The 12,782-nt window shown below is 41.4% G+C and overlaps 1 protein-coding gene across 1 annotated transcript in view; it reads right to left on the bottom strand.

The window, feature by feature from the left end:
• Window positions 1-12,740, bottom strand: part of ncor2 (nuclear receptor corepressor 2) — a 65,038-nt gene extending 52,298 nt beyond the window's left edge. Inside the window, exons 1-4 of the mRNA XM_087170330.1 lie at window positions 12,684-12,740; window positions 12,377-12,489; window positions 6,967-7,144; window positions 589-771 (exon numbers count right to left, since the gene is read on the bottom strand). Of these exons, the coding sequence (XP_087026456.1) occupies window positions 589-771; window positions 6,967-7,144; window positions 12,377-12,489; window positions 12,684-12,740 (531 nt within the window). The remainder of the gene's footprint in view (window positions 1-588; window positions 772-6,966; window positions 7,145-12,376; window positions 12,490-12,683) is intronic.
• Between the last annotated feature and the right edge of the window lie 42 nt (window positions 12,741-12,782).

The following is a 12,782-nucleotide window of genomic DNA, read 5'->3' as shown; positions in this document are numbered from 1 at the left end:
TGCACATTAATGACATCACACTGTGTATACTTAACTTTCTTCACTGTCGCATATCATCTCCTCTCGCAGGTTGGGCATAAAATAACACCATGAAAAATAACTTCTAAGAACCTAAACACCACTAAAAACACTTCTCCAAATCTGGGTCATATTCAGCTACATGCCGACCTGTACCTGCCTTCCTTCCTTGATCGCATTCTAGGAGGGTCACATGCACTGCAAAACACATTTCTGCCACTTTCCTATCATAATGAAAGAATGTAAATACCTTTGCATATGAGAGATTTTACAACTCATTATATATCCTGTTTTCAGTAGATTAGATTGGCACTAGACAAATATGTATTTTGCGGTTTGTAAAGTTATTTCTGGTGCATATGTTCCCACCAAACATTCATCTAGTGCTGCAGTGGTGCAATAACAATCAACAAGTTAACAGAAATATAAAATCAGTTCCCACACCAGAGGCATTCACAGCAGGACTGCCAGGATTCCTCAACAAAACTCAAAGAGCTAAGCAGGAAAACATTAGATGACATCAGCCTGCAATTTCTAAATTCTAAGCAAGCCAGTTTGATCTGTGCAGACCTGTTTCTTGCGAAGCTTGCTGATCTGCTGCTCCACCATAGTGATCTCCCTGTCCACACGGTCCATGTTCTGGATGAGCTCCTCCTTGGAGAAGCGAGCCGGCACAAGATCCAAGTCAGGGTCCATCTGGACGGGGCTGACAGGGGAGATGGGTTCCAGCTTCCCCATGGCACTCCCACGATCCTACAGATGCACAACAGGGAAAAAAAGTGGCATGGTTACATGTTAAAGATCTATATAATATTATGATCCTCAGTGTTTTCAATTTGACACTCGAGAAAAAGTCAAACACAATAAATTAATTTGATTTAAATCTGAAGGGAGAGGGGAGAATGAGGACAGACGAGTATTTCTAAAAGGAATTTCATGAGGTAAGAGAAGTCTACACAATGTTCGGATTACACTGATTGTAGTTGACAAGTCAGTGTAAGATATCTGACATACAACGGGCATAAAGACCCTCTTGATATGTCTTGAATCTCTCAGATAAAAGTTTCCATCTCTTCTCTTTCCTGCTGAAAGCATCCCTGTCTTCCTCTGATTTTAAGGTCGGCAGGTTATTTTATAAGAAATCAGCGAAACATAGTCTGTGTATCCTTTGGGAAGGAAACACACACCAGTAATTAAGTCCTCTGGGTAATGAAAGGCAGTGTAGTGTCTCAGTGTCACTAGACCACACTAATGAATATGAGGTCATAGCCTCCCTCACTAGGATTGTGCAGCAGAGCGCTGGCAGCTGTCTCTGCTTGAGAGACTTTGTTTGAAATGTGAAATACTCTGTTTTAAGGTGTAGAGTAGATCAAATTCAGGACGCACTTGTCTTCTGGCAGAAGAATGGAAACGGTGCGTGTCTGTCACTCAAACAATACACAGTGCGGCTCATCAAATGAGCAGCTGCACCGATGAGAGAGAAGAGATTCATTAAACTACAGTAGCATACTCATAAGTCAGTGTAGCCACTGTGCACTGTCATTCATCAGACATTTCCAGTCAGGTGCCGCTAAACCACAGCAGAGGAGGACGGTGCAACAAGATGATGTAAATGAAAGAGCCCAGAAGAACCTCAAACAAACACAAATAATGTGGACAACGTGATGTAAATATAGCTTTTCCGCTCGTTTCATGCGTTAACCTGAGGAACGTTACAGTCTCCTCATTGGTCCACACAGATCTGATGTTTACGTCTGCCACAGTTTTTAGTCTCTTCATTAGAGCAGAAGTTTCAGTGGACGTTTAAGTCACATGCTATATATACACATTTATTCCCCAACTTTTTCACTTCAGCCAAGGAGAACAAAAGCATTACTTTTGTTTTAAATTTTTATTGCATTTCCTACATTTCCATTGAGACTCTTTGTGCATTAAAAACAGGTGCACTAAAACCATCAAAAATTTACATTTTTGTGAACCTACAGAGGCAGAGAATTTTTTGCTCAAAAAATTACAAATAATTAACAATTATTATCAAAATGATAATTACTTATCTGTCCAGCTAAACAACAACAATTGTATAGGCTTTAATCAAGATGAATAGGTTATTAATTTCGCTTCAATTCATCCCTGGGATAATTCTTGCGCTTCAGGGAGCATTATGTGGTTGAAGGCAGCCAGCTTCTTCTTGGAGATAACCATGAATCTAGTCTATTACATTGTTAATACATGTATTAGAAGCCCCCCAAACATTACACGCAGCTGTAACACTAAATGACTGGTTCATCACCACATGTTGTTTAGATCACAGTCGAGCACTGTAGCTGCATTTAAGACTGTTTCTGAACTAAATAAATACCTTCAGTGGTTTACCATGGAAAGGAGAAGGTAACCTGCATGATCATCTTCTATTATATCCCTTAAAAGGCGAATTTGTCTTTGCAAAGTGATTGTTGTACTCCACACATGAATATGATTTTAGCTTTAGCCTGTCAGGCCTCCTGACGTCTCCCACACAGTTTGATGAGGTGTTCTGGACCACATACACATTCAGATGTGCTGCCTTAGAAAGATCATGCTTGAAGCCAATTCTCAGTAATCCATTCACATGCACAGCAAGACTGGAAACCGTATTGCTGTTACATGCACCGGTTTATGTAATATCAACACACGCACACAAATGGTAAGAGAGGACTACTTGCTCTGCAGGGGCAGCATCTATCTATTTGTGATGTGTGTGTGTGTTCCTGCTTTTTTGTATGTACTGTATGTGAGCATCCTACAGTTACATCCTCCTCAAATGACTACATGTGTGATCCAGTTTGGGTTTTGTTTTGCGATATTTTTAAACGCCTGAAATGAAGATTATGTAAATGGGCTAATCTGGACTAGGCAGCTTGCATTACAGCCCCGTAGACCTGCTGTGATTGAAAATGTCAGTGCCAGATGATGTTGAAGGGCTGTGCTAGATGAAGGAGCCCACTGTCACCAAAGCCATTTAATCACAAAAAAAAAAAAAAAAAAAACACGACACATAATTTAAATTAAAAAAATTCTAAAAAAATAGGGGGAAAAAGGCTCGACTTGTCTCCTTGAAAACATCCTTCCTGACCTGTGTTCCAGCTCAGCATGCCGGACATTTCTCTCAGGGGACGAATTTATGGTGATGTAAAACCAGATATCATTACACAACATGCGTGCATGATGACCACAGTCACAAGAAGGACATCACATGTTCACAGGGGATTTTTTATATAAACCTTTGACTCCTTTCATTTTTGCCTTTGTTGCTGACATTTCTGAACTGCCATTTTGCTCTGCTGTGATCTAACAGACAGTAAAGTGTGTTCAAGATGTTTAGAGAGAGTTTAACCAGGAGGGATTTTATGGTGTAATTAAACTACCAAGTCAAAAGTAGTGTACACTGTCAGAGACTGAATTTTCCTTTTCCCTGTGGTCCTGTGCCCTACACTGTCCTCTGTTCATGTCAGCATTGCAGCAGCACATCAACAACTACTACACCTGTGACATAGTGTGAAAAGGTCACAGGCCAATAGCTAAGCCCTTGGCCCAGCACAGCTTACAGCTTATATGCCCTCGACAACCCCGGTCACATTTAGAACATTCCACTGCATGATGTCTCAGGCTGTGCATGCATCAGGTTTTATTTAAATTACCTCTGGGTGTTGTGGCACGTCTGTGTGAATGTGTTCTGTTTAGTGAGCACCAGCCTGTGTGACTGAGTCACATAGTCTTAAGTGTATGCATTCCAGACAACATTTGAATAAAGCTGTACATATCCTGTCTTAACATCCTGTTCAGAGTAGTAACACTGGTTTGGACGTGAAGCCCACTCTCATGTGAAGAACACAGCAGCTGGTGCACAAAGCTACTGAAACTGAGGTGACTGAAATGGGATTTTCTTAGATTTCAAGGCTGAATCTCATTAGCAAAAGATAAACAATACAAAGAAATGAGTAAACATGGAGTAAACATGGTCTCAATAAGGCTCTAACATCTTAACAAGGTTGAGATTTAAAGCTAAATGAAAATCTTTAAAATGCCAGAAAACTCAGGCGTAAGTTGTGTGGGTGGCCTTGCTGTGAACCGTCAACAACAACAGACCTCGTTTATTTTTTATGCTTTGTTCCTCGAGCCAAAAACAAAAAGATAGTCATTTATGTCAATGACTTTGAAAGTTCTTAAATGTGGACTATTGCTGCTCCATGGCTGTTGCCTTTAATGCAACTATCGAATATTTTCATAAATGTGTAATCATTATGACAATAATTCAAATAATCTGACAGGATACATGTAAGTAAGAGGAAGAAGAAAACCAGTGGGTCAGACAACAGACAAGTACATATAATACTGTTTTCTATTATAATCTATTTACATTTGCATAAAGCTAGTGATAGTGGTAAGTAATAAAAATATCTACAAGAATGTGTCTCAACAGCTGCAAAAAACAGTCCGTGAGTGTTGTTTCGGTGGCATTTGACATCTCACTGCTGCTCTATGCTCTGATAAACATAGACCAAAACACTACAGAATCCTTGTTATCACTTTCTGGATGTAGATAGTCTTGTTCAGGCCAGTGTCTTCTGACTACTGGCATGCGTCGTCCCTGATCGCTGAACATCCTGTGCCAATAAGGTCATCAGTCCAGATACACAGCTGGTGCTATTATGACTGGGAATATAAAAAAAACATTTGTTTGCCAGACGCCTTAAGTAAAAAGGCAGAGGGCGGGTGGTGTTCAGGAGATAATGTAGAGATATGTAACTATAGGCATGTGTGAAACACTGAAGATACAATGCTCTCTACAGCAATCTACAGTAATAATGTCTGGCAGTCAAAGTTAACAAATACTCTAGTCTACACTTCACTGCTAAACCTCTGAATTACAGTGAATTCTAGTACTTGAGTATCAAATAAAGTTCAGTTTTTAAGGTGAACACGTGCGTGTATATGGTTCAGCAAAAAAAAAGTTAAAGTGAATCTTGGGTTTAAAATATTTTATCACAGATATGCTCTGTTTTCCCAAGGTCAAGACTGAATCTCCGAGCTCAAGTTTCAGTTCTTTCAGTTTTCACACGCAGACTGACTTCCTCTCTATCTCTCCCTCACTTTCTCTATCTCACACATTTAGGGGAATCAGTCAAATGACATTCACAGTATCACTGATTTAATGTCCATCTCGAGAGGAGACACCTGGTCACCAAAACCGGGCGAGTGTCCGGCCAGCATACGACCCAAGCTGAGGGGAGGGAGTGTAAATACAGCCCACACAATACTGGATTTTTGAGCCAATACCAATAACAATATATGATAACAATATATCAGCCCACTTGCATAAGAACCTAATAAAATAAACATTTTTGATTAAGATCCCTCAGACTTAGTTATTTAAGAATTGTGGCCAAGATACATGCTGAGCATTAGCATTAAAAAATACATCTTTCAGTTCTCTGGGGTGTCAAACAATGTAAAGGCAACACTGTTGTGAAACTAACTCTATTACTGTGCTGCAATGTCTTGCGATTCAATGCCAACGTAACCACTCATACCAATATATCTGCAACAACCTAATATCAACAGTTACTACATATCAGCCCTGCTGATTTATCAGTTTAAAAGAGGGTCAGCTAACTCACATATACTCATTCAGACAGGCCGAGACACATTTGACCAGAAGCACTGTTTTCATCAGAATGGGAATTTAGTCAGCTTTGTCACATGTAGTTTTCTAAGCATCCCATCGCTCCAACAGCACTGCACACTCTTTGAGCCATATATGGCATGAATGGAAATTTTGTGAGAGCTCCCTTATAAAGGAGAACACTCCAAGTCTCTCTTTCTAATCTGATCTTCTATCTTTTTCTCTTTTTTAACCACACACTCGAGATGACTGCACAATTGTGTACAGAAGCAAAATGTTGCTTTTGTCCTTCTTTGTCTCACTGTCCATGTGAGTCATGATGCAAGCTCCAGCTTTGTCTGCTACTACTGGCCTACTCTTGCCTTCTTTTCCTGTTGATCTTTGTCTCTTTCTCCTCCCTTTCCTTCCCCCCCCCCTTTATTTGTGCCTCTCTACACTTCTCCACTTCCCATCTCCTCCTCTTTCCGACTATCATTTGGTGCACTTGCTCCATGCAGTGATTGCATCTGACATGACTTATATAATGGGTTTACAGCCCGAGTTGCTCTGAAGGGAATTACTGGCATTCCTGAATATTTGCCTGCTAGCATAAGAGTCAATGTTTTTTTTGTTGTTTTTTTCTTCTTTTTTTTTTACTGTACCCTCTGTTATTGGTGTATCTATTTACCATTCCTTGGCTGTCTGCCTCCCCTGGCGGTTTGAAGCTCTCTGTGTAATGTCAGGAACACCTCCCCATCAGCAGTTCTACACTGCAAGCAAGTCGTTTTGATGTGCAGTTCACACAGTTTCTTCCTCAGTCTTTTGAAATCTAGGTCAGCTCTATTATTTATTAATTGCTGTTTCACAACTCCCTTAGTCTTCCCACTGCTGCTCACAGAGCTCCAGCTCCTACAATACAGAATCTCCGGCATGTCTAATAATATCCGCTGTGGCTCTGAAGGAGGCCCGCTGGGATTAGTCCAAAAAACACAAGATGCCTCCAGAATGCAGTCGTAAAATTTTTGAGCAGAAGTAGCCACGTTATGAATCAGAATTTATCAAACCCTCTGAGGCACTAACACTGATTTTCAAAATACCAATATGAAAATATATATTTTTTTATTTTTATGACAATAGACAGCTAGGTATATCACCATAAATTTAAACAAATCAATTATCTCTCTCTACACGATGGCATTTTGTTGCTATGCTGGCGGTTATTCCTGGCCATCATCTCATTGACCATCTCGCTGTAATATGTTCCGAACTGTCAAAATCCTGTACTGTGTGTTTTAGTGGCTACTGACCTTTGCCATATCCTCAGCCCCTCCCAGAGGCAGCGATTGCCGGTGGGACGAAGGCCTCATCAGAGACTCCGGTCCGATCTCTAAACGAGGCCGTTTGATCTCTGCATACTCCACCTCTGACTGGCTGCTAGGCTCAGGCAGGTATATGTGTTCATAGCGAATATGCTGCTCCTGTCCTCTGCAACAGAAAAAATACAAACATAGCACATTAGAGAACAGGACTCGAGATTGAGAAACTTACTGTACATTGAGCTACAGGCAACCGTTAATACTATGGGGCTTGTAATATCAAACTTTGCTCAATTATGAGAGTTTCTAATGTAGCTGCTGATGAAAGAAAACAGTATATTTCTTCATGCGCTGGTGTCTTGTGTAAGGTTTTTGGCCATATTAGCAGTGTGGAAGACTGAATGGAAGTTCATGGACATAGACGATGAACCACTCTGATTTTGACCAGAAATATTTCTTTCATGTTGGAACATCTCTAGAACTATTGACAATTTAACGCTAACATAGCAAGGTGGCAAATGTTAATATCAGCATGTTAAAATACCCTTAGTTAACATGCATCTTAGCATGCTAACTGTGGGCCTGTTAACATACAAACGTTAGCAAGGATTTACTGTAGATACTGGCATTCAGCTCAAAGCACGGTTACGCTGCGGTACAGCTGAGGCTGATAAATTACAGTTGAAACTGATGAAAGTTGAGCACAATCTGATACTGAAGGAGGGAAAGACTAGTCCCGAGGAGAAACTAGTGGAAGATAAGGACCATGTGTGAAGTTTGACAGCTTGACTGCTGTGATCTTTTGCCTGAAATACTAGACCAGACCTCAATAGCAGAAACAATGCTTCCAAAGCAAAATCAAGTGAGAGGTGAAGATCAATCAAATCAATGGGCAAAAGACAAATTAATCATCAGTTTAATTCTGCGTCAAGTCAGACTGATACCCCAGTCTGAGATGTGAGGACATCAGTAACTCTGAGACAATATTGATCTTGTGAGCAGTAGACGAGCTTTGGTGCTGATTTTGTGCGAACACAGTGGTCTAATCAAATCCCATTTATACAAGCTACATTTAACCACACAAAGACGCATTTGTACAAAAGCACAAAATGACAGTTACAGCCTGAGATCAGGCTGACCTAAATCTTTACTGTTGTGTTCAAGGCACACACAAAAGCCAGCTGGCTTGCTTTGGTTCAAACAGAATCATCATAAATTAATCACTGAGGACTATTTTTCTGCAAATTGGGAGCATGTAATGGGTCACTCAGTAGTGGAAAGTGGAAAGAAAGGGAATCAAGAAAATTGGAAATGGTGACTCACTGTAGCGCTACCACCTAATGGTTTTAAATATAACAGTGTTTGGTAGAGCGGCCCTTATGTGGGGCCACACACACACACACACACACACAAAACTGAAAAGGTGCTTTGTTTTGACTCGCAGAAGACCTACGGCACTCCCCCATCCAGTACCGCAAATCTAGAACTGGCAGGTACCACTGGAGGAGGGGGGAGCACAATACTGTAAAGTGATCTGGTCATGATCCGCTATATGTGTGGTTCTAATATAAACCACATTCTGCACATTTTCATCACATTAATCAAATTCATTAACACACGGGGGGTGGGGGGGTAGACAGCAACAAGCTACAGTGCGCCAGTACAGCGGACCCTTGGTGTGCAGTCAAATGACAGGTTCCGAATGTTAACTGCAGTAGCTACTTGGATCTGGGAAATTTTATTAGCCCACATGTAAATGGTTCTCTGTTCTTTTTGAGGAAACGGTTTTCTCAAGTCTGCCCTGGAGGCAGATGCCAGAATGTCACTGACTTCGCTGCCAGTGTCAAAATGGAAGTGGCTTCTGAAGAGGAGAGGGAAAACACAACCATAATTGCTGGTCCAGGCCCACAATGGCCTAGTGTGTGGTTTCTCTGTGAGCCAAAGAGCATGGAGCCTGTCTCTGTCTAGGAGGGTGCTGGTGGGGTGGTGTGACAGTCCGAGACCATCCTCTGACTAGACCAGAGGTTTACACTGGGGAGATTTATCATGTCACTTACGTAAGATGCCAGAGTAAATCTGCATGTTAAAAGGTGTCAGGAGGTGTCAAGGGAAAAAATGGATTGTGGGTGTTTATCTGTGCGATTGCCAAAATAGTATCTTGAAAAATGGGGGGCAAAAATTAATGCCCAGCTGGTGTTTGGCTTTGTTGTCCCCCCACCCACCCACCCCAACACATTTTTCTCACTCATTCAGTCGCACACTTCCTCATCTCCATAGAGGGCTGGCACTTACATAATCACATCATCAAGCTCTAGCCCACCCACCCCCCTGTTCTCCCTCTCCCTTTCCCCCTTTCTTTCTCCCTCTCCCTCTTGTGAGCGTGCAGAATAAGCTGATCCCTGGGGAGGATTTGTCTGGAGGATGAGAGAAAGAGATGTGTTATGGGTGGGGGGCGGAGCGTGTGGGGAGGAGAGGGAAGGGGGGGCTGGGCAATAACAAAACAAAACACAACACAACACCACGGCCCGCAACAGCTCCATCACTTTCTTATTGGCTTGGGCCCCATTACGACAAGAACAGAGATCATGTGTGCTGATAGCGGCCTATTATTGTGAAAGCACTACGGCGTTTGTGCGGCTGCCAATCTCTTCGCTGCTTCCCAGAGGAGCAGCCCTACAGCTGTGCACGGTGCAGGGACGGCTAACAGAGAGTGAAGTGAGGCTAACTGCACCACAGCTGGGATGAATGAAACTGAGAAAGTGCACCAAAGAGGAAAGACAATGGTTGGAGTAAAATAAAATTTAACAGAAGTGCTCAAACACTTCTCTGTTCATATAGCTGAACACATAAAAATCACATTTAATCACATCCTAATAGCTAAATTAACAAGGGACAGGGATATTTACAACCACTAAACGCCGAATACTGGAATAATTTAAAGCAATTTTTTTGAAAAATCAATTTGTCTGAATTTTGGGATCCACAAGGCATTATGTGGTTAGAGGTAGTGCTGGGGAAAGCAGTCAATTCCTAGAATGTACTTCAGCACTGATGCACTAAACTCCTCATCAATTTTTCCTTGGAAATAATAATAAAAAAAAATTAAAAAAAGACGTGAAAAGATTGTACAAAACAAAACAAAGTAATATAATTATGTAGGTAAATATGCAAAGAAAAGCGATAAATTAATTTAGTTCAGAGCTAAATTACAAGAATAATCACGGTGAGTGAAGACTCATTCTGTATTACTGCGCCAGATTTGTTTGCACTCTACTCTGGTCTGACCAGAAAAGAAACCCTCTTAAGTGGTTTCTCCGTCTTGTTACGCTTCTTATAAAATTTATTCTCTCCCTTTCTCAAGAAGCCTGGGTGATCTCAGACAGATGGGAAGAGGCGGAGTGACTGAGATATTGCCTGGAGTAAAGAGGGGGAAGAAACAAACAACTAGCACAGTGGCTTACCAGTGATTATACGATTGTGGAGCTCTGACCTGTAATTGGGGTAAATATGTAGCATTAACTGAATAGCACATTTTCACCTTGCTTTCAGCTCAAGAAAATTAAAGAGCAGAAGAAGGATACATAGATCTATCATACTGAGGAAGAGAGAAAGCCATCCTTAAAGGAAAGCCCAGTTTCTAAGGTCATGTTTGTGATTACATTTTCTGTCAGAATGTGAACAACCCCAATCTTGCTACAAATGGAGACCTGTCGTGCTGAATTACTGAGACTTATGAAAAGACAAGCACACATCTGAGAGGAGAATAGATTGAAGGATTGCCAAGGCCAGAATTACACTATTCAGACTCTGAATGAGAACGCAGAATGAGGGCTTTAGACTGGATTCTAAGCCCTCCATAGGAATGCCGAAGGCCTGATATATTCAACTGAAAGCCTCCCCACCCACAGACGCCTGCCAGCAAGACTAGCGGTTAATTTCAGTCTCCACAAAGAAACGTGGGCTAACTGCTAGTCTCCCCTTTTGATATGATGGGGTTTTTTTTTTTTTTTTTTAATCTGGTGAAAAACAACTTCACTGTTCTACTGTCGAAGTTTCACACGGCATCTGTCTTGGAGAAACAGGCAACATTTATACTCTGAGTGACTGCCAAAGCACCCGTGACTGAATGAAAGGTGTCAGCAAATCAGGAGCTGGTGGGCAGCAGTTGAACAGTGCAGTGTTTATTTCTGTAGCAACCCATGACCCAGTGTTCCCACACTGCGGGCTAGGCTACACTAACCATTAAACAGTGCCTTTACAGTGAACACCATAATCCCATCTGATTGATACTTAAAGACGCTGACACAACACGCACACACTGCCACAGAGTCGTTCTACCATCTGCTGTCTGCTGTTGTGACGCCATTGCATTCCAGACACCCAAATTATTTGACATATCTTGAAAGAGAGCCCCCACTCCACCCCCGGCATACTGTTTATGTAACAGATATCTGCCAGCTGATTTCTAGTGAAGTCAACCTCTTGAATATTTAATTTTTTCTATTCCTTGCATGTTTTTCGCGTATGCATGAAAATCTGCCATGACAATCAAATGAAGAAAAAATATATATGTTCTTGTGACTTATCCTGTGCATCATGCACAATTCATGGCAGGCACATAAATTATTCATAAGTACTCATCAAGGCTCATCCTCAAAAAAGCATGGCTATATAAATAATAAACAACTTTGGTAGGTACAAGACCTGAGTCTCCAGAGAGAAAGCACTATTCATACAATGCTTTGCATGACTTACTGTTGGTCTATTGAGGATGGCAAAACTCTGCAAGCTCCATTGCCTGCAGAGCCATTTAACACAACATTACAGAGGAGCGGCTTGCGGATGCCAATTACATAAGGATTACACTGGGGGAGGGTTAACAGGCAGAGGCTTTAGTAGAATAATACTGCATAAAAATGCAGCCTGCATGAAGCTTCCATGAGCATGCTTTGTCCCGCAGTCCTCAAGACTCAAGGACAAACACATTAAAGGGGCAACACTACCACTTTCATGTTATCGTGACAAACGGTGAATTCCACAACATGCATCTAGGGTCTGAGAAAATGTAAGAAAACAAAATGTCAGCTACAAACCACAGCAGAGGAGGATGGTGAATGCGATATATAAAAAAATCATTTATAATTTTCAGATAAAGCTACAGCGATTATATTAGTCTTGCATATTTTCCTGCAGGTATTTTCCTGCAACATTTTTTCATTTACACACCCTCATGCTTTATTTGCAGTGCAAATACTGTACAAATGAATGATTAAAAAACAAACATCACCCACTACAGCAGGTAATGAAATGCGCAGGGATTCTAAACATGGTGCCATCAAAAAAGAAAAAGCAATATATTGCTTATGAGAATAGAATTTATATTTGAGTGTGGTAAACCTACCTCTCATTCCCAGGCTGAAACTCTGAAAGCAAGGAAGGCCGACGGCGATGGGGCTGGGCCAAGTGGGAACTGTAGTCCCTGGCATGAGAGTGGTAGTCGACCAGTCCCACTTCCTAGAACACAAACAACAAAAAGTTTTCAGCATTGATCCCTTCTCTTATAGCTTATAATCTTTTATATATAATATTTTTTATATTTTTTCCCTCCATTCCCTGCCTTGTTCCCTCTGTAATATCCAGTCCTTTTCTCTCCTGCTCTCATTTCTCTCATTTGTCTTTCACACAAGTGGAGTAACCCATACAGCTACTGTAAACTTGCGCCTCTGCCAATCAAGGATTGCGGGACACAGCCCATCAACCCTCATCTCCTCCTGAATGTGATGACAAGAGAGAGCAGTAGGATTAAC

This window comes from Seriola lalandi, unplaced genomic scaffold (genome assembly GCF_002814215.2).
Source record: "Seriola lalandi dorsalis isolate HSWRI2012SDOR001 ecotype SW California unplaced genomic scaffold, Sedor1 jcf7180002054945, whole genome shotgun sequence".
Classification (NCBI taxonomy): domain Eukaryota; kingdom Metazoa; phylum Chordata; class Actinopteri; order Carangiformes; family Carangidae; genus Seriola; species Seriola lalandi.
This window is presented reverse-complemented; position numbering and strand designations above follow the sequence as displayed.